The following is a 22687-nucleotide window of genomic DNA, read 5'->3' as shown; positions in this document are numbered from 1 at the left end:
TTATTCTATCAAATCCCCACAGCATGAGAGTCTCTTGCAATAATATTCAGACTGTAGATGGGGTCAGTGCAGGGGCAGCACACAGATGGGCATCTTGCCAGGATTCCTGCCTTCCTCTCTGGTGAGAACTAGCGGGTGATAAAAGCGTGTTTCCTGCACCAAGGCACGCAGGCCTCTGTAGAAGCAGCTTAGTGTTGAGCTGGAGAAAGACAAGAATAAAACCTCTAATCTGGGTTCACAGAGTGCTTAATCATCATGCAGACAGGTCATTTCTCAAAGGCCCGGAGGATGGGCATGAAGGATCATCCGCCTCTGTCCTGCCTGTCTGGGTGGCTGCAGCTTTGGAACACAGATAGACACAGGGACAGGAACCCCTCACCCTCTCTTGTGACTGGCCTGTGGTCTAGTTGAAAGGAAGGAAGGTCTCTTCTAGTTGCCAGCAGCTTCTAAAGGCATGGGCAGGGTCTGCCCACTTCCTTACCTAGAACCCTTGGGGGTCATGCTACAGGCCCAGAGAAAGGACCCAGGGCACCACTCCCCTCTTAGCCACTACAAGGTCATAATTCAAGAAAGCTCTGAAAAAATCATCAAGTGTCAATGGGTTATAAAATGCTCTAGAAATGAAGAAAGCCTTGGTTTTTGCTTCTAGTATCTAAAGTATAATAAAATAGGATGACATGCCATAGTCTCTCTTATACATACAGCTACTCTAGGCTCAAAGTCAGTAATATCTTTCTCTCCACTCATGCCTATTAATTAAAGCACACAAGAGCTGTGCAGTAAGAGTCCTCTTGGAACATTGTGCTTAGGAAGTGAGAGCTGGGAGCCCATTCTGAATTTGAAAGACCACCCCGACATATTCTCTGGTTTAGTGTATGTTGCTCCCATCTCTACTTTTGCCTGGACCCCTGCTATAGAATCTTCCTTGACAGCCTGGCTTCCACCCTGCCACGCCGGCTCCTCCACTCTTCCTGTTCCCAAGAGCTGAGCCATCTTGCCAGACAGACTGGATTATGTCACTGCAGTGCCCTGCCACAGTAAAAGATGCAGGATCAGGGCCCTGACTGATTTTCTGGTGTCTCCTTCATGTCTTCTCTTGTCAAGGGAGCCCCAGCCAAACTGGCCCTCTTTCCATGCTCAAGCATGCATTTTATTCTGCTGCAGGGATGTTGTATTGCTGATCCTTCCCCCTGGAACTCACATCCCCCGGTCTGGACTGGCTCTCCTAATTGGCGGTCAGTCTCTTCCTCGACCACCGGGCACCCTGCATCTCATGAGCCTGCTTATCTTCTCCATCATACTCAACATCATGTTGGTGAGCTTGTTCTACTGTCCACATAGTGTAGCACTTTCCTTCACCTATGACAGCAGAAGTGCTGTGAGGCCAGAAATTGGTCTGTCCTGCCACCTTTGTCGGTGGTGGGCGTCCAGGACAGCGCCTGGCCTGGGTGTATGCTCACAGAGTGAGTGCTTTATTTACTGAGGGAATGAATGAAGAGGAATCCTGAGAATGTATGCCCTCCGAGCTATGGTTTGCTGATGGAAAATGTCACTTCAGGGTGAAATTTTGTGTTTTTATTTTTCTGCTATTTGGAACAAAATGCATTGGAACATGCACTGTTACAGCCTTTGGTCCCTTCCCTGTCACGTTTGTGGCTTCTAAGCTAAAGATGTTTCTACTGGAAGTTGTCTCCTCCTGCTCTTTGGTCCACTTCACCTGCTTAAAGGAGGCTGTGCAGCTGAGACTGAAGTTGAGGCTTTGCAGACACACGAATCAGAGGTCTTCCTGGATGCTCTGCCCTTGTATGTCTGCCCTATGAGTATCCTCATAGGGAGATGCCTTTCTTCTTTTGTCTTGGCCCCAATTGCCAACTGAATCAACATACTGCAGATGGGCTCGGCTTTCGAAAGGCATAGGGAAGATTTGACAAAAACAGGCTCCACCGGCCGGTTGATGGGAAAGCACTTGGGAAGCTCAGACCCGAGGGCTGAATCCCCGGGGTGAATTTTAAAGTCAGGCCATGTAGCTGCTTGGCTCACAGGGCCCTCCCGCGCTGCACGCTTCGGAACACGTAACGTTCCTGGAGAGTCATGACCGCGAGAAGTAGCGATCACCATCCTGCGTGTCTGGAGGAACAGCAGACTCTGGCTTTCTGGGGAGTCCAGGGTGGCAAAAGAACACCAAGGGAGAGGACATTGTAAGACTCCTTCTTAGCTCGGTAATGAGTCCAGAAAAGGTGGGTCAGGGGCGGTGGGGAAGCCTGGCACGAGAGGCTAGATGGATGCACTTCTAGGGCCCAGTGGAGATGCAAACCCAGGCAAGGACCTGTTCTCACTTGAAGCTGTCCCCTGTTACGTTTAGAGGGTGAGGCTTCCCATAGTCTCCCCATGGCACAGGGAGTGTTTTCTTTGGGGGAAATGGTAGGGCATCCTCTGATGTTTTCAAAACAAGGCGGATATGCAGTTCTCAGGTATTTTTCAATGTGCTATAATACAAGCGCCCCCTGGATACTTGTGAATGCGAAAAAGTACTGCTAGTGATGTGGAGGTCACAAGAAACTTGATCTGCAGGTAGACGCTGAAATGATGGGCCCGTGCAAAAGTGCCGTAGAGCAGGAGTTGGCCATTCATCCTTGCATTCCTGTATGAGGCGTGTGCTCCCACCTGGCTTGGCTGGGGACTTATTCATCCCACTGCGGAAGGTAGTGAGTAAATACCTCCTTCATCCCTGCCTCTGCCATCACTACCTTCTCCATCAGCTCCTTCACCAGCACTTCCTCCATCTCTACCATCATCACCTCCAACTCCACCATCACTATCTCCTTCATTACCTCTTCCATTATCATCACCTCCAATTCCTTCATCACCACCTTCTCCATCACCACCTCTACCACCACCTCCTCCATTTCCACTATCACACCTCCTCTACCATCAGCACCTCCTCCATCACCATCTCCACCATCACCTCCTCCTCCATCACCTCCTCCACCATCAGCACTTGCTCCATCACCATCTCCACCATCCTCTACCCCACCATCATCACCTCTACCCCCACCATTACCTACTCCACCTCCTCCATCACTTCCTCTACCATCATCACCTCTACTTCAACCATCACCTCCTTTACTATCAGCTCCTCCACCATCACCATATCTTCCATTACCTCCTCCACCACCTTCACCATCACCACCTATCTCTCCACTGTCACCACCTCTATCTTCACCATTACCACCTTCATCATCACCTCCTCCACTTCCACCATCACCACTTCTCCATCACCACCATTACACCTCCACCATCACCACTATCACCACCATTACCTCCATTACTCTGCAACTACTTCCACCATCACCTCCAACCTCACTACCTCCACCACGAGCACTATTATCTCCACTACCATCACCTCCACCACTACCTCCTCTACCATCAACTTTCACCTCCACTACTACTTCCACCATTACTACCACCATTACTGTAGATAATACTAACTTTTACATAGTACTTGTTGGCTTAAAAGGAACCTTCCTGTATAAACATAGAGTCAATGTTCTTCCAGGCTTGCTAGATGATTGTTATTGTAGTTTTGAATGGGTTCTTAAAGTAAGTTATAGCAAAGATGTTTAAGCCAATAAGTTAAAAAAAATGACATATATCTCAATAATGGAATTATCACAATCTCTGCCATTAAACATCTAGAAACATGTTAGATTTTATTTTTCCTTTTATTATGTATGCTGAGTATGATTATGTACCACTGGAACTATTTCAATATAAATACACCCACATTTAAAAGCCTTTTGAAAGATTCTACTGGGCAAGAGAGAAAAGTTAAATAACAATGCAGTCAACTTCAAAATTGTTCTTGTAATTATAATCTCAACTAGTCATCTCAGAGTGCTGCGATGTGGCTACCTAGGGCAATCATAATTCCAAAACGAATGGGCCAGGTGAATTTGGTGTCACAGCTCCAGAGTAATCGGTACACATTAGACTCTGCTGAATGTGTTGACTCTAGAGACTTAGTATTCGGATTCATGGCTTCCACTGTTCATGCTCATCCACAACTGGGGCAACATTTAAGACAAGAAAAGCAGTGAATAAGAATAATAAGGATATCCTGTGTAATGAGTGCAGGCATGACATTCCCTGGTAAGTGTGTACATGGAGGCAGAGTGCTGACCCTGGGGGTGTGCAACAGGAGCATCTGTTTACTGTGTTTTTCTCTTTTGCAGTTATGCAGAGTTACCATGGAAAACACTGCCTCGGGGGTAAATGCATTTACCATAAGAAACATTTATCTTAAATGGCCTCAGTCTGGAAGTCTTCTTAATAAATCATCCAATTTGTCTATTCTGCTTCCCTGCAGGTCTATATCTAAACAATATCTCAGAAAATTACACGTTTAAGATCTTCTTGGTAAAAAAGTCTCAGTGTCTGTTTAGGATTATGCCCTCCATACCCCAGTTTTATGAATGGTCTCATCTGGCTATGTTCTCTTAAAACCCTATTCCTCATGGCCTATTTTCATGATGGACCCATCTCCACTTCCACATGGCAAAGAAGGCTGTGGAATCCCTATTAGAGACCTTAATGGCTCTGGCAGTTCTGTGTTCAAGGCATAACCCTCTCTATACCAATAGTTCTGCTTCTTTGAGGAAATGAAAAACCAGGGCAAGGGGAAGTGTATGGAGAGCTGGAGGGGATGATAGATGGAAACAAGGAGAGTTCAGAATACAGAATAGAATGGGGACTTAAGAGCAAGGCTGGTTATGAGAAAGGCCAGGCAGTGCATGTTGGATGGGTGGCGATAGGCACCAATTTTGGCCTTGTCAGAGTCCCAGTTGATTAGAAGGGAGAGACAATGGGTATGATTCGGGTAGTGAGGGGTGGAGGGCATAAAACATCAGTATAGTACAGTACCGTAATGTCTGTACAGTAATTGTGATTATTGGTTCTAATGAATCTTCATGGGAGTTCCTCATGATAAGAGATGGGTTTCACTTCAAGAAGAGAAAATGTCTCAGCAGGAGTTCTGTGAGTTTCCCTGAAATCCTCTTTTTTTATTCCCCTCCTCTCTCTTCCCTTTCTTTTCTTATCCACTTCCCCTTCCTTCTAACGTCAAAGCTTGGCTATAGCGCACCCACCATCTTGAGTCCTCTCCACTCTGGATGATGGCAGCTAAGAAGAAATCTATTGTGACTCCTCTCTCTAATTTGAGGGGAATACTATGATCTGGGCGAGCAAGAAGGAAAGGGGTAGGTGAAAGAATAAAAGAATAAAATACAAGAGGCGAAAGAATAAAATATGCATAGAGAACATTTCCTTTTAATTATTTTTAAGTATAAGATGCTCAGGTTTTATTCCTCTGGCTTAATCTCCTTGTCCCCAATTCCGGAGAATCCTTGCTGTCAAGCTCTCAAGTGACCTGCTAGCTGCTAAGTCCTGCTGAGCTGCTGAGTGTGGCTTGACATCTCAAGTACCAACCCTCAGCCCTGTCCCAGATCACGTCAGCAGCTCTGAGGAGAAAACGCACAAAGCTGCGCTCACCTGTCATGGCGTCTTTCCTGGAAGCGTGTTCTCCTTTAGTTCCGTGGTAAGTAGCATTGCTGCCAGTGGATTCATAGTCTGTTTTCCTTTCTTTGAGGCTGATCATTTCCCGGGGTGAAGCTGGGGCACTTGCTACATAAAGAAATCAAAAGGAAGACTTTCTGTGTCTCATTCCACAGCACGGATAGCTTTCCGCACAAACAGCTAAGGTCATGAAGACACATGGCTCAACCTGTACCAGTATGTGTGCATGGACCTACTGATTTTTTGTTCTTTTGGCTCTTGCCTTTACCCCTTCCCATACTCCCTGTCCTTTGTTGCTTTGTAGTTATGGGGGTACTCAGCCTTGGTGTTGGTAATGAAGAAAGACTATTTGCTGGGGCCATCTTTCTTAGAAAGACATCCTGACTGGGACCTGACCCACCAACAGTGTACAGGACAGTTTTAAGAATGAGATCAGACTTGTTTTCTTTATTTCTCTCTCTCTTCTCCTTTCTTTCCCTTCCCTCCTCCCTCCCACTCTCCCCCTCCTTTCTCCTCTTCCTTCTTTTCTCCATTTTTTTAAAAATAATTCTATGTGTTTCAGAGGAGCCATTACTGATTTTGGAGAATCGCTGATTAAAATAAATGCAGTCTTACTTAAATATTCAGTGACTCAGGAACTGTTCTAAAGGAAGCCAGATGAATACGTAGGATGATTTGTGGGGCTGAAATAACCCAACCAGCAAAGATCAGCCCATGGCATGGACTGGGCAGGGTGTGCAGAGAGCTCATTTCCCGATGAGACATCCCTGATGAACGCCCCCAGCAATCTCTCACCTACACCTGGCACTCCAGCCACTTCCTGCCTGTTGGACCGGGGGAGGGAGCCCCAGCATCTCTTTGAGCCTCCTTTTCTAAAATGATGGGTTGTAATTAAAGGATCCCATGGGAATTTCATGATTTTTTTTTGTTTTTAAACTGCTCTCAGACTGGAGTTAGAACTGAACTTGGCGATAAGGAAGCAAACAGAAAGAGGGTTAGATTTCTTAAAAGATCAAATGGGTTGGTAACAACTACTCTGTCCTGCCAATGGAGTGGAGTTCTACGTGTGTGTGCTGGCAAGGGGGCAGCTGGCTGTCCTCACACTGATCTCCATGCTCCTCAGTGATGATGCTCAAGTCCAGCACCTAGTCAATCACCTCTATGTCAGTAGGGCCCAGGCATGGCCCTCTTCTGCCCCCGAAGCTGTCCCCAGCCTCCCCTGCTGAGGATGGTGCTTCATGAGCCTGTTTTTAAAAAAATATTTATTTGTTTTCTTTGAACAGCATAATGTAGTATGTTCATACACTATATATATATTTATATTTATACTATATTTATATAGATATACTGTATGAGCATACTATCCATGTAGTACATATCCTTGTCCTTCTCTCATCTTCCACTTTATTTTGTCTGATAGTATTTTTTAAAATGTTAATGTAAATTCCATTAGCCAACATATTGGCTACATATAGCCATCATTGGTTTCAGATATTTTATTCAATAATTTATCAGTTGTGTATAACACCCAGTGTTCATCACATCACGTGCCCTCCTTAAAATTAACAAGACAGGAAACAACAAATGTTGGCGAGGATGCAGAAAAAGGGGAACCATCTTATGCTGTTGACCGGATTTTTTTTTTTTTTTTGCATTCAGAACAGCTCAAACTTTATTTTTTATTTTTTTCAGAATAGCTCAAACTTTAATGGACACTCGGTAACCCCTTCTTGGCTGAAGGCCATTCAAGGGGGTTCCCACGGGCAGCATTTGCCACCCTCAGGACACAGGGACAGGTACACAGGGTGAGGCAGGGAACCCGAACGCTGCGGATTGGCCATCAGTGGGCCGCTTGCGCCGAGCCAGGGCTGGCAGCACTAGGCCTGGGGCTCGGGCACCATCCTCCATCATTTGAAGGCAAAGGGCACCCGGCGGATGTTGGCACAGGCACAGAAATCCCCGATTTCAGTCAGGTAGCAGTCAAAGTCATCGATGAAGGTGCACTTGAAGCCCAGGGGCTCGAGCAACTGGCAGATTTTTGGTGGACACCCAAACTCAGTGAACACCCAAACTCCACTGATAATGTTCAGTCCCCAAGACGACCACTCGGGGCCTACCTGGGTCAGCTGGCAGCCGGCCAGGGGGTCAGCAGCCCCTCCCGGCTCCCCCGTCTACCTTGACCTATCTGCCCAGCGGGAGCAGTGCCCGGCTAGTGGACGAGGAATTCTTCCGGCGGGTACGAGCACTCTGTTGTGTCATCAGTGGCCAGGGCCGGCGCAAGAAAGAGGGCATGCGAGCCGTCCTGGATGCACTGCTGGCGGGCAAGCAGCAGTGGGACCGTGACCTCCATGTGGCCCTGATCTCCACCTTCGATTCAGTGGCAATGCACGAGTGGTACGAGGAGATGCACGCTCGGCACCAGGTGCTGGGCATCACTGGCTGTGCAGCAGTAGCACTGTGTCCATGCAGGACGAGGCCTTCCCCACCTGCAAGGTGGAGTTCTAGCTCCATCCCTGACACCCACCCCCTCAGCCAGGAATCTGCCACTGTCCTGAGATTCCCTTGCATCAAAAATAAAACAGGTACTCCACTCAGCAAAGAAAAAAAAATAGTGTGGAGGTTCCTCAAGAAGTTAGAAATAGAGTTACCCTATGACCCAGCAATTGCATTACTGGGTTTTTAATAAACCTGTTTAAACATAAGACTCATCTGAGAATTCAGGGATACCAGGGCCCCCATCCCTGCCTGCCCCAGGCCTTCTGAATATGAATCTTCAGTGAATGAGCCTAAGAATTCATATTTAACAAGCATACCTGGTGATTAGTAAGGCTAAGGGAACTCTGATTTTTTTTTTTTAATAAAGCCCTCTGCTAGTATCCAAGCTCCTCCTCAGCCAAACCTCACATTATACCTTTGAGCTTACTTTACCATTCACACCCTCTGCAGGATCCCTCAGCTCCAGCCCACTGGGCCTGCCTATTCCCCGAATGTCCCTCTTTTTTCATTGTCTGGGCCACTTGATGCATTTCATCAAGTTCAGTATCTTCTATGGGCAAATCACTATGCTAGACATTGGGGAACGGAAACACGAATCATGTTGCTCTCTCAACTTGCAGAGGTCAGGAAGTGGACATGCAAATAAACAGAATCAGAGGCAGAGGGCTTAGTAGATGTTGCAGCCAAATGCTGGTGAGAGAAATAGAGGGAGCCTTTGCCCATCCTTTTCTGAGAGACACTCTACCCACTTCTCAAACCTACTCGAACAAAATCCAGGCTCATTGCTCAGCTCTTGAAACCATAAGAGGCTCCCAATCCTGGCTGCCCATTAGAATTAAATCCTTGGAATGCTTTCAAAGATACTGATACTTGAGCCCCACCCAGAACCAGTTGTATTAGAATATCTGGGTATAAGTCTATCGTGAAGACAAGGAAGAAAATGGCATTTGCTCCACGTAACTGGACTTGGCTGTGTGTCTAGTTGTGTGTTCTCAAAACATTGGCCACTAGGGCTCACTAACCTCCTTTACCTTCTACCCCACTCTCTCCTCTCTCCTCTGTCATCCTCACCTGAGAGAGTCCTTTCCCTGCTCTTGCTCCTTTGCTTTTAGAACCTTCTGCATAAAAGCTAGTCTTTATTTTTAAAAGATTTTATTTATTTATGAGAGAGACAGAAAGAGAAGCAGAGACATAGGCAGAGGGAGAAGCAGGCTCTCTGTGGGAAGTCTGATATGGGACTCAGTCCCAGGACCCCGGGATCATGCCCTGAGCCAAAGGCAGATGCTCAACCAGTGAGCCGCCCAGGCATCCCAAAAGCTAGTAACTGCCAGGCAACCACGAAGGGACAATATTTTGTAACCTCTTGACCACAGCTTTCAAAATTAGCATCTAGTAGCATGCAGATGGTGGGATTTATTAAACTATATCAAGTGTGTAATTATCTTTTTTTATTTTTATTTTTTTATTTTTTATTTTTTTTTAAAGTGTGTAATTATCTCTCAAGACCTCACACACAGTGGGTCCGAGGCTCCGGTAAACTAAGATTATACTTTTGGAAAAATCAAATCACGCCAACAAGTGTTCACTAGGTGTCTTTGATCTGCCTCACTAGGAAATAGCAGGCAGTGCCCTAGCTGAATGGCTGGGAGAGTGCCTTGACTCTCTGCCTCTTCTCCTTCTGGGCACCTTCCAACCTTCTACTGTGTCATTTCATCTAACATTAATGTTTTCGCAATAATTAGGGCTTTAAAAAGACACCATCCTCATGCTTCCCAGACTCGCTATTCTTTAACTTTTTAAGACGTAGGGAGGTAAAACACAAAAGGCCACCCCTGTGCTTCCAAAGGTGGAAGTTTCTCTGTCCCACGGAAGTGTCTGAGTCTCATCTGGTGGAGGACCAAACATTACAAGCAATTACACCATACTAGAAATAGAAGTTTCCATGGGACTGGGAGAGAGTAATTTATTTCAGGCAGATATTTCCCATTCTTGTCTGATTTTCCTCATCAATCTGACAGTAAAGTGTGGTGTCGGGTTTGATGGCCAACTATCTCAAGGGCAGAGGAGTGCTCTCCTACCACGCCCTCTGAGATGCAGTTCTCTGGCAGACAGAGGGCAGTGAAGAGCAAGGAGAAACTCTTCTTAAATAAAAATCTAGATAGGGGCGTATGTGTGTGGTGTGTGTGTGTGTGTGCGCGCACAAGTGCACATGTGTATGTGCATACACGTACACACACAATTATTTAACCATCCTTCCTTCTGACAACAAAAGCCAAAATGCAGAAATCAAAAGAAATATTTTAAAACTTAGAATAAGTGTAAGTTTTTAGAATAAACACAATGAAGACCACTTACATAATTAAATGATATGCTCATATTTGCCTTTAATTTTCCCCTTAATCTTAAGAATCATATAATGTGACTGAAAGGGGGTATAAAAATAAAGTATTTTTACAAGTAAATAAGAATAGTCAGTTGAAAACTAAAACAATAGAAATGTGATAAAATTAGGGAAAAATCGAGTGACTTAATAGTTCTGAGTTGTTGTAATAAGACTTTATTAATGATTTATCAGCTGGTTTAAAGGTAATAATAAAAAGCTAATCAGATATGGAGTAATAATGAAACCCTTAATGGGATATTTCAAATGTGTGTCATTTTCAAGCAGGAAACAGCATGCCCTTTCTCCCTTACTCTGCTATTTCAGTTATAATCAATACAATGCAACTCAAACTATTTTAACTTAGAAACACGTCCACAGAAAAACCTAATTTGCAAGCATCTGACAGCTATCTTTATTTTTGTTGTTCACCGAATGCAGGTCCATGACATGCATTTCATGCCTAGAACACCTGTTCAAGATTTTTAAAAATCTGTTAGATTTGTTCTAAGTCTGTGTAAACACAACACAAAGTCACCACTGCTATAAAAGAAAACAGACTTGTTTGATATTTCTAGCAAATGTGCCAACTGAGACACTCTCCTTCTATAGGGGTGAGCAAAGGGGCTCAAAGGAGGGCCCTGATGCCAAGGGCAATCAGGTCTGGCTGGCTCTGGGCGTCTCTTACCTGAGCGGTTGTTGGGAGACACTCGCACAGGGGAGATGGAGGGCGTGCGGGAAGAGGAATAGGGCCTTTGCCGATCCCTCTCGATGGTTGACGATGAGGCTACAAAGTGATACTGTGACCATCCATCCTGCAATAGACAGTAAGCTCCCATTAAGTGGGGAAGGCATCCCCTGACATTTCGACATTCCCAACTTTTGATTTTGCAAAAAACATTTCTATAGTTTGTCAAGAGAGATCATGGAGCTCTGCTCCATTATCAAGGTTAGCAGAGAGGAGCGTGAACTAGGACCCACCTGCTCCCTCCAAACAACCTGACACAGGGAGGAGGGCCTGCTTTTAAGGCTGGCTTTCTTTTACAGATGTTGAATAAATGGTCTTTTTATTTAAACAAAAATACGATGCTCAGAAGGTCAGATGACTCAGGATGTCAGATGACTTTTCTTTACCTACCTGGTTGCAGCTCCACTTGGCCCAGTTCTCAACTGCCTCGAAGTCTTCCAAAAGGATTTACTCTTTTTTTTTCCAAGGACATTCACCATGACCATCACTGTGCATTCAGACCCACATAGGTATGCTATGTTCTCTGGTTTAATCCAGGAACTGTATTTTTCACTTTAGAGTCTATTCGAAATGCATCGTACCAATTAATCCTCCATTAAGCCTCCTAATAACTAGTTAATAAGCAAAAAGGCACATGTGCCATTTTTTATCATAAAAAACAAATAAATACATTGTGGATATTTTGTGAATTTAGAAAGTATAAAGAAGGAAAAAAATTGCCAATAGTCCCAAGGCTCCCTAGAACTCCTGTTAACATACCACAGTATTTTCTCTTTTAATTCAAGTTTATTTGTATCAAAGTCATATGTCAAATGGCACTGACACTAGCACAAATAAAACAGACATCTGCCTCAGACACCCCCCCCCCCCCCCCCGCTTCCTGCAACACAGAGGCAACCATTTCAACTCTTTTGGCTTTTTCTTTTTCTGGTTATATTTAGATTTTTAAGGGACTCAACATTCTATAAAGAATCATTACAGAAATGAATAGATGGAATTTAATGAAGAACAAAAATCTTTTCTATTTGTTTTTTTGGATTTTTTTGAGCACCCATATCTAAAATTGTTTTATTGTTCTTTATACCTTATGCATATTTTATGACTATTGTTTTGTTTCTTTTTTAAATTTTTTATAAATTTATTTTTTATTGGTGTTCAATTTGCCAACATATAGAAGAACAAAATTCTTACTCATTTCAGTATTTGTGTCTTTGTGTATCTAATTCTTATTCCTCTTCTGTTTGGCTGGTAGGATAAAGCAAAGGTTAGAAGTATGCTATTTTAAAAACTATTACCTATCACTTAATTGAGAACTGACCATGAGGCAATATCTTCTCAATAATCTGATGAGCTGGATATGATTAGTATCCCATTTTACTGAGCCTTAGACAGTTAATAGGCCACCTAAAGTCAAACACTAAGCAAGTAAAGAACTAGTGATACTGAAATGTGGCATACTTGTAAGTACTTGAAGGGAAACATACAGCGAGGCTAGGGCGATCAAGGAATATAGGTGGGGAATGCTGGTGTTAGTTTATGGAATGTGGTTACGGAATGTGTGTCACCCTGGAAATAGCATTGCAGCAGGGACCTGGAGGATGATAAGGACCCAGATACTGAAGACATAGACTGCAGTTTCTGAGCCAAGGAAGAGTAGATATGAAGGCAGGTGGATGTGGGCTAGGAACATAGGAGAGCCACTGGAAGACCCTGTGGCTGAGGAGTGATCAGTGGGCATTAGGAAATCTAGAAGCCTTCTGAGTGCCTAGAACAGTTTGGGGAGAGAAGAATGGAAGCAGGGATACCAGGAAAGAAGCTAATCCACTGGAGGAGGGAGACACAACCCTGGCTTGGATGGGGGCTGATGATGAGCAATAGTCAGATTTGGCATCTGTGTTGGACGATATGCTGCTGACGTGGCTACTGAATGAAGGAGAGAGGAATCAAGCTTTACCCCAGTGCTTCAGGTGTGAACCAGGAACTGGAGGTGCCACTCACTGAGATAAAGAATACTGGGAGAGAAGTAGCTTTCGGTGGTGAAACTAATAGTGCCATTTGGGACAAGTTGGGTACAGATCCCTATTGGACATGAAAGAGAAGCTACAGAATAAAGCAGAATCTGCAAATTGGGATTTCAGGAGCAATGTCAGAGCCGGAGATACAATTTTGGAGCTCAGCATAGAAATGTTATTTAGAAGAAGAACAGATAGAAACATGATTCCAAATAAACGCAAGTAGGAGACACAGGACTGAGCCCTGGGACACTCTAATATTTAGAGGGTGTGAAAAGAAGATTCACAGGAGCCTCAGAAGGGACAGAGAAAGCTGAGAGGAGGGCCAGGAAGATGTGAGGTCAGGCAGGACCAGGAAAGCAGATGTATAAAGGAGAAAGACACTAACTGGATACTAGGCAGGACCAGGAACTGACCACCAGCTTGTGGAACATGGAAGCCATCATGATGGGGACAAAAGTACTTTCTTTGGTCAGGCTGGCACAGGTCTAACTTGGGCGGGCTCCAGAGATAATGAGAATAATGAAGAGTGAGCACAGACCACCTCTGACAGTTTTATTATTACAGAAAGTGGAGAAATTGGGCTTGGAGAGATTGAATGACCAGGAGATGTTTTCATAGATCACCTGGGATAGTGTTTCATTTGCCATTGGGAGTGACTCAACAGAGGGGAGCAGAGAGCTGGTGATGACACAGAGGAAGCAAATAGTTGCAGGAAGGAATTTCAGGGAGAAGTACTAAGAAGATTCTGGAACAATGGGCTCACAGGCCATGGAACAAGAGGGAGGACAGGCAGGCTGTGTGGCTACAACCTTAGCAGGAATGTGGGAGATTTGGAGGCAGGAGGATGAGGACATTCGCTGGTGCTTTCTTTCAGGTTCTCAGGTGGGGTGAGAAATGAGGTCATCTGCTGAGTGGGAGGAAGAGCTGAAGCTTAGAGAATAGGAGGGAGGAGGGGAAGGGAGTGGGGGGGGGACAGAAGAATGGAAGGTATGAAAAGGTTCTTGGGGGTGCAAGTTGACCATAGCTAGGTGGTCCAGGTGGTCGAACAGCCAGGATGCTGAGAAGTGACTTGAGGCAGGTGGCAATGAATTTAAAAAGAGACAACAGGTCAGCATGTTGCTTGTTTTTCTCCAGCCAAGTTCAGCTGCCCTGTAGCAGGTGTAGAGTAGATGGAAAGGTCAGGAAGGTAGCCTGGAAGGAGACAGGGACTACAAATGAAATGCCATAAAGTCCATTGAATCCAAGCCAGGGAAAGAGGAAAGGGAAGATGTTGGGGAGGAGATAGAAAATGAAAACTAGTTGGTGGGCTGCAGATCCTAAAAGCATCATAGGCTGTTGGGGTGAGGGTACTTCACAGACGCCAGGGGTGGGAGATGGGAAATAAAAGAGCTCCCACTTGAGAGGGCAGCAGGGAGTCAGATGTGGGGAGCACATGTTCAGGGGTAGCCCAGTCAGAGAGAGAAGAAGGGGTGGGCAATGCATACAAGGGATTTTGCTGATTGCAGACCATGAGTTAAAGAGGGAAATGAATGGGAGGCAGGTAGAAGAAAGGTGGGATATAGGGGCAGATTACTGGCTGTTCCGAACCTTTAAATGATAAGAGTCCAGTAAAACAGATGACCCAAGAGTCTTGACTGAGGTGATGAAGGCGTAAGGCATAAATCCTCCTCAGGAAAAGGTGGGAGAGTGTCATGCTAAGGGGTAGGTGTCAAGACAGGAGGGGACAATGTCTCCACAGGAATTCTGTGTGCTTCCCTTAAATCCTCCGGTGGATGGTAGCAACGATGGGGAAGGAGCAGTTTTAGAAAAGGGCAGGATGGGAACCATTTCAAAAGTGTGTGTGCACCCATTATTCATGTGTGGGAATGATTTGAAAAAGTATTTATACAGTTATTCCTTTCTTTTGAAGGGAATGCTTTGTTGACCACAAAAAATTCTTAAACATGACCAACAGAAGTGGATCATGTTATGTCTTAGAATTTAGAAGATGTACTCTGCGGTTCCAAGCAATGGCTCAGGGAACTGCTTTAATCAAAAGCTTGGCTCCTTTGGTCATGAATAAGTCATGACATTCCATATGTCATTAAGGGTAAAATATTTCACCGTAAGAACATCAGCTAATATTTCATATGTTCTAAGAACAAAGGAGACATCAGACATAAATGTGGCATGACTCGGGGTTTCGTTTGATTTGGTTTTACTTGGTGAGACAGCAATGGATTAGTCAGCATCTCTCATGAAGATGACTAGAGATATGTTCTGATCAGCAGTTCAGATTCCATGATGCTTAGATTACACTGGGACCATGTAGGTTTACTTACATCTCTCGAAATGTCAGGGAAGTGGATGTAATACTAAAACTGCTTATGAAGGAAGAAACCCTTATAAGGATGCACCAAAAAAAAGCTTTCAAATCCCTCATAAGCCCCAATCCCTGGCATACAAAGGCATGGCGGAGTGTGACCTTGCAGACAACCTGTCTGCAGGCGATGGGATCAGCACACACTTGAGGATGATGAAGCGTGTGTTTAGAGGCATCCAGAATGCCAGAGAAGTTGGGTCTGACACCTCTGCACATGGCCCATGATTACATGCATGTGGGCACAGCAACTTTAATGGAGGGGGAGGGGGGAGCTTAGGGAGCAGGGCCAAGTGGAAATTGAAGTAAGGTTCTTGATTAGAGCAATTTCCTGAGCCTTGGCAGGAGCAAGGAGAGGTGACTTGGTTACTGCTCATGTCCATCTTCCTTCTCATTCATTGATGCAGAGCGAGGGGGGCCATGATTGAAACACAGAACTCCCATGCTGCCATGTTCAACAATGCCTAGGAGGGACCCCAGAGCTTTAACTCTGTCGTGGGAACTCCCCAGTGTATGGAAAGCAGTGTATCAGATGCTAGTTATGTTGAGTAATTAATCACCTTGAGGATGAATCCATGATCCTCCGCATCTTTCACCGTTTGAATTTTCTTTTGGCATTCAACTAAAAAAAACGCTTTGCTTTCTAACAAAGAAAGATGTATTTTCTTTGGGAAGTTATTGCTAAGCTAACATTCCTTTTATCCAACTGGCTGTGTACATACTTGTTATCTAGCCAGCTTGCAATCAGTTCATTATTCATTTACTTCCCAGTGTCACTCAGGAAGGCCTGAAAGTGGTTTCCATAAATAAAGATGACTTGGACACATATTTTTTACATCATTTGCCTCTTTGATCACTACTTTTTCTTCTTAAAATTTAACTCACTGTAGACCAGAAGCTTTTTCCTGAATTTTATTCCATCAGATGCCTAACCACTGTCCCCCTTCACTTCATCCCTTTGCCTTCTAGGGGTTCGATAAGAAATCTCAGGGAAGAAAAAACAGAATGAAAAATAGCCACAGCACCTAGGAGAGGGCCATTAATCCTTAATATTGATGATCAGGGACCCTTTTAATGTCTATCTTTCACCTCCAGCAGAATGACCGAGAAGTTGGTGCCCTTCAGCTCAAGACCCAGCCAAGCTGTCAAAAATGTGATATGATATCTACGCCTCAAATTGGTTTTTATTTTTAATACATTAAACTTAAAACTGGAGGTTGTTAAATTGTTCCAAGTAGATAGAGATAGAAATCCAAAAGAGAAGAGGAGTTCAAAGTCATTGAACTTTAAATTGCCACCAGGAATAATCTGATTTTCTTTATCTTCTCCTTTTTACTGTCCTTCCGCCAATTTCAGCTCTGTGTTAAAGTGCCCAGCCTGTTTTTATGTGAGACTGTATCACTCCCCAAAGCTACTATCATCTGTATTGCTACGTTCAATGTTCCAGAGTCATGAGAATCAAGGTAAAGTTCTTCTTCACAGGCTCGAAACCCTTTGGTCTTCACTGTATGTCCACCTGGTGGCCACTCTGTTTCATCCCTCCACATCTTCCCCTTAAGTACTGGAAGGTCTCTGAGTTGTGTACAGCATTGGAGGTGGAAACGTATCCAAGAAGACTGTGCTGCTGGAGAGATTCCCACTAACAGATTTCAGATGAAGGGACAGTGTGGCTTCCGCATTTGTCTACAGGAGGTTAGTGTCACACACACTTGCCCCATAGCTTCTTACTCTGGCAAGTGCACAGGACAGTCAGCACTGCTCGGCAGGTGAGTCTGTTAGGTCTATGTGCAGAGACGAGCTAGAACTGTGGGGTCCAGGCTGAAAACGACCTTCACCTTGGGCCTCTCTGTGGACAGAGAGCTGAAATGAGAAGGCTGCCAGGAGTCAGCCCTTCTCGTTTTGTTCATTTGACAATTACTAGTGAGCTCCAACTTAATTTCTTTTCCATAAATTAAAGACAAAAATACCCAATCCGCTTGGGGAGTTTTAAAAGCCCCAATGCTTGGGCCTCAGGCCCTGAGATTCTGTTCAAATTGTTCTGAGTTTCTGTTTTCAAAAATCCTGGAGTGATGTGAATGAAGACTATGGCCATGAACCGCTGCTGCCTTTGAGTATCTATGCATAGGCTCTAGTGATGAACAAGGATACAGAATACATTTTCAAGTGTTAAATCCTAGGAGGCTCTGAAGTGTCCAACTCCACTGGGGAATGTCAGATAAGGCATTCTCAAGGTTGACCTCTACAGGAACAAAAATAGGTCCCAACCTCAGAGCAGAGAGGTGCCTCCACCTGCCACACACACACTGAGCCCTAATAATACTTGCTTACCCAGCAGCCACTGGCTATGTGATTCAGTGTCACACATCCACACCTTTGATCCAGCAGCTCCACAACCTGGCTCTGCATTTTCCCTATTGCCTCCTGTTGAATCTTACTTATCCTGCCCACTTGTGTGCTAGGTAGGCGGTACATGATCATTAAGTCACCACTGCTCAAAGAATCATGACTTCAGGAAGACAGGAAGCAGGCAATACATGTTCATTAAATCACTACTGCTCAAAGAATCATGTCTCCAAGGTTTAGGGAGCTTTAGCATTGCTACTTTCGATTTTTCCTCCCACTATGAACAAACTGATTTGATACCACATTACCTACCATGGTAGTCCTGTCTCCCCAGTGTGAAGCAGGGCTGGGCCTTACTTATTTCTGAAGCCCTGGTCCCTGGCACAGTGCCTGCAACATAGAGGTGCCTAATGAAAGCTAATGGGTCCAATGATTTAAGATGACTGCATTAATTATTGTTAAAATGATAATGTCATAGGCTTTGTAGCTAGCCTCTGTATTTCTTATACTCTATTGTCCAGTAACAAATGCAGGTTATCAGAACTTTATGGCTGTTGTTTTTTATTATTATTTTATTTTAGCTTTGAGCAACCTCATCAGTATCATCTTCTGCTGCCGGTATATCTGTCTTTTATGACATGCTTACTGCTGGGCTGAAGGCTGTGTTAGTTTAGGTAAAATGTTATTTAAAAAAAAAATGGCCTATGGCTTGCCAGCTCCACTTTAAATAGTAATGTTTTCCTCAGCTGCTGCTGCTTTAGTGCGATGTATATAAAACTGCCTCCTTTTTAACCAGCCTTGTAGATAATTTGAAGCACCATTATACCTGCCGCATCTGGCCTGGATCGGCGCTGATTCCTCTCGCAGCTCTCAGAGCATGACTGCACCCCTCCCTGCCCATCTCTAACTGCTCCCTGCATCCTGCAGCTTAGAGAACACCAGCACCTCTCAAGACCACTGACACTCCGTTCTCCCCAAACACAAATCCTTCGGAGGGCCGGGAAAAAATGGGAGAAGGAGCAACGCCTCATGTTTTCCATCAGCTTTGCTCCGATTCCTTGTAAAATTGGATACAGAATTCCATGCCGACTACCAGAATGTGCTCCCCAGAACAAAGGGCTGGTTTCTATGTGGGTCACCTATGGGGACATTCTGGGCAGGGAAGACTGGTGCCCTGAGTCGCTGCCCCAGAGAGAAGGCAGGATGTGGGGCACACCCACAGGATGTGTGGAGAGTAGTCTGGTAAGATGCAATGAAGCTGAAGCCGAACCAGAGGGCAGTGTTCACAGATTTACTGCACCCCCAGGCTGCCCCACCTGAACTGCCAGGGAACATCCTGTCTCCCAGCTGAGACCCTAACCCCCAGGCCCCCACGCTGCATCAGAGAAGTGATGCATAAGGACAGAAAGACACTGGAGGATGGAGGAAGAGGGCAAGGATGAGGGAGACAGGTTGATCCATGTGTGGATACTATGGCTTATGGAGATGGTGGAAAACTAAACATCTCAGGAGCTGTTGAGAGGATGTTATTCGAGGGAGATAAAGGAGTTAAATCCTCAGTCATGTGTTTCAGAGATGAGATGGAAGGAAATGGAACTTCCCCTAAGTTCCACTGTGGTCTCTGATCTTTAGAAGAGGGCACCCTTTGCGGACTAGACAGCAACGGGCGGAGGGCAATGGGGTTCATGAACACGCCTTTAATAATACGTTAAGTGCGATGTTCCCATTTACGGTTCCATTTCCAAAGTGTGTTCTGGAAGGTTTATCTTCTATACTGAGCATTCAGAGTTAACACATGTTTTCTAATGCTAAGTGACATCTCTGACTCGGACAAAAGCTTCAATAAATAATTAACCTTGAAAATGGAGATTTGCACTGAGACAGATCTCAGTTGGAACCCAAAATATCTACTAGGACAACCATTACCCCGCACATATATGGTCACTGGTGTTTTTCCTCCCTTTTGAAAACAGTCCTGGAACCTCCTTAATCTGGTGAGATTTTCTCAGCCTTTAGACAAAGATTTCTCAGTAGGCACACAGAGGCTATTTGATTCTGGAGTAACAAATACAAGTTTTTTGCGTTAGCTGTCCTTGAAGGCTCTCAGTCCATAAGTTTGTCAATTCTAATTTGCTGTGAGTGACTTGAGATAGAAGGGAAGTGTGGTGGAAATCCTTCGGGCTTTCGGCAGCCCAAGCTCATCCACTATTTCAAACTAGAACGCTTACAGCTTGTTACTCACAGTCACTATCAGGACTTCATCATGGACCTACGTTTCAGACGAAAGTCAAAACAAGATTTGTTTTCATCCCCTGCAAAAAGCAACCAGCTAAGATATTACAGCTCACCTTTGAAAAGCTTGATTGCTCAAAATTTGTGCCAGTTTTCTAGGCATTTTTAAGTGGGCAAACCATATTAATATGATCACACATGAAGCAGAGAAAGAAGAGAGTCCAAATTAGTGATCCTTATGCATGCACACTTCTTCTTGCAATAAAAGGTATTATACAGGAAAAAAAAAATGAAAGTAGAGTATCCAGAGTCTGTGTGGCTGAAGCCCAAGCCAGAGTTTGCATGACAGTGAAACCTTAGCTCCCTTTGCTGTAATAAAATCAAGCTTCGTCTCTTTTTAAGGTAAAGTGTTTGTTAAAGATTCATTAAAACTAATTCTTTCAACGATTCTACAACAAAAGCTAGTAAAGTTAAATATTGAAACTAAATCTTAAGGGCCAAAAGGGAGTATTTGCAGTTTAATACAGAAATAAATACCTCTTGACATACCAGTTGCTTTCATATTAGTTTGTCTCAGCTCTGGTGCTCCTAATGGAATTTAATTAAATTGATTTGGATGCTTAAAGGTACAGTAAATACGGATAAGAATCTTCTGTCATGCAGGTTTTCCCCACTATCCGAAAGTTCACTTTATGCCACTATTCTCTTATGGGATTCCTACCTTAGTACCTGTTTTCATTAACTGAAAGAACTCTGGCAAGGGTTTTGGCTTTTATGAAATGATCATTGCTTTGCCCTGTTTTATCTACAGGAGGTTTCATGGGACCACTCTACTTTCAGATGGTGGGGGATACCTTTCCCATCTTTTAAAAACAAACACCAAGTAAATCCGTTTCAGAGATTCAATTTAGTGCCATGCGCCTAATTCTAACAAATCAATATCATTGGGAAGATTCAACTAGTTGGAAAGAAATGTATGTAATTTGGTCAAAGAAGCCTACCACTGTTAACCACCACTTGTTAGTTGGTACCAATGGAATGTAGAAAAAATGCTCAGGAAATGGAATAAGGTCATTCTGGTCCTTTTGTTTCCCTGGTGTCACTTCTGAGGTCTTAAAAATAAGACCTGAGGTGGACGATCTTTTAACAACGCCCTTCATGTTCGTTAGTACCAGCAAAGTTAAACTTGGGGTGAATAGAAGAAAGTCCAGTCTTTAGATTTAACAAATCCAAATGTTTCATTCTAGTATGCCCCATTCCGACATGTGAAAAGGCAAGTATCTCACATATATATACTCATCAGTGGTCAATAAGTTCAAAGCTCACCCCAGGTTCTAATCTTGAGGTCTCTACCTCCCACCCTACTTGAAAGTTCTGCAAATTACAGACCTGGAAGCAAGGTCATCGCATGTGTTCTCTGTTAAGCTTCAACTCTGGGGTAGTGATGTTGTTGAATTTATTTCATAAACATGGATAAGTACCTGGCACTGTGCTAGGAAGAGCCATGAAGAAGAAGTATGTTATTATAAGGGCTCTTTACCAGCCTTGGAGGGTTGGAGAGAGGGAGCTTTCCTTGAGCAAGTGAACTGAGATGGAAATACCCAGTCTTGGGAGGAAGGGGAGAAGGCATTCCTCGCTGAAGAATGAAACTGCCCATCTAGTGTGTGGTAAGCTTGGAGAAATGGGTGAGAGAGATACTGGAAGCTACTGGAGAGATTTAATCAGGATGCTGACAAGATTAGATTTGGGCTTATAAAAGTGTATTCGGAATGTTTAATGAAAAATAGATTGAAGATGGTAAGGTAGGTTCCACAAAACCAATCTGGCAGCGATTGGACCAGGACTTGTGACAGATGATGATGGAAGTAAAGACGGAAGAGGTAGCTAAATTTGAGAGATAGTTAGAAAAGAGACTCCACAGGACTCAATGCAAAATACAGTGGAGATAGGGGAAAGAGGTATACACTCGGATACCTCGTGGATTTCTGAAAAGAACAACCAAGTGGGCAAGTGCTATTAACTGCTTTTGCTGAGCTGAGTGATGATGGGAGAACAACAGATTTGGGAGAGATCTGGAGAGCTGCTTGTCAGGTGTCTGCACTGTCAGAGCTTGTGATCTACTGGAGTGGAGATGTCACATGGTAGTATAAACTTTGAGTTTGGAAGGGAAGACCATATAGAGAAATAGATGTGGATGCATTGGCATTCAAATGTATTTTAAGGGCATGGGGGCAGATGAGATCATCTACAATAGAAGGTACAGGGTGAAAAGGAAAGATGCCTCAAGGAAGATCAGGAGTCTGCAAAAAAGACTGAGGTGGAGTGCCTTGCAAGGTCAGAGGAAAACCAGGCAGGAATGAGTGGTGGCAGAGAAGCCTGGAGATCACATAAGGAGGAGGATGTAGCTGGGTCTGCTAACTGCTCTTCCAAATCCATTTCCTTTTGTTCCTGGACATACATCTAGACCCCATGTCCCAGCTTCCCTTGCAGCTCCACCGTGTGATGGAGGTCTAGCCCATGGAGGGTGAGGGGATGGAGATGGG

The 22687-nt window shown here is 44.4% G+C and overlaps 1 protein-coding gene across 2 annotated transcripts in view; it reads right to left on the bottom strand.

Moving 5' to 3' along the window:
• Positions 1 to 22687, bottom strand: part of CTNND2 (catenin delta 2) — a 918117-nt gene that overhangs the window by 7805 nt on the left and 887625 nt on the right. For both annotated transcript variants that reach the window (XM_055308537.1, XM_055308538.1), the window contains 2 exons: positions 11136 to 11262; positions 5548 to 5679 (listed from right to left, as the gene is read on the bottom strand). In XM_055308537.1, coding sequence (XP_055164512.1) covers positions 5548 to 5679; positions 11136 to 11262 — 259 coding nt within the window. The remainder of the gene's footprint in view (positions 1 to 5547; positions 5680 to 11135; positions 11263 to 22687) is intronic.

Source organism: Nyctereutes procyonoides, unplaced genomic scaffold (assembly GCF_905146905.1).
Source record: "Nyctereutes procyonoides isolate TBG_1078 unplaced genomic scaffold, NYPRO_anot_genome, whole genome shotgun sequence".
In the NCBI taxonomy this organism is placed as follows: domain Eukaryota; kingdom Metazoa; phylum Chordata; class Mammalia; order Carnivora; family Canidae; genus Nyctereutes; species Nyctereutes procyonoides.
This window is presented reverse-complemented; position numbering and strand designations above follow the sequence as displayed.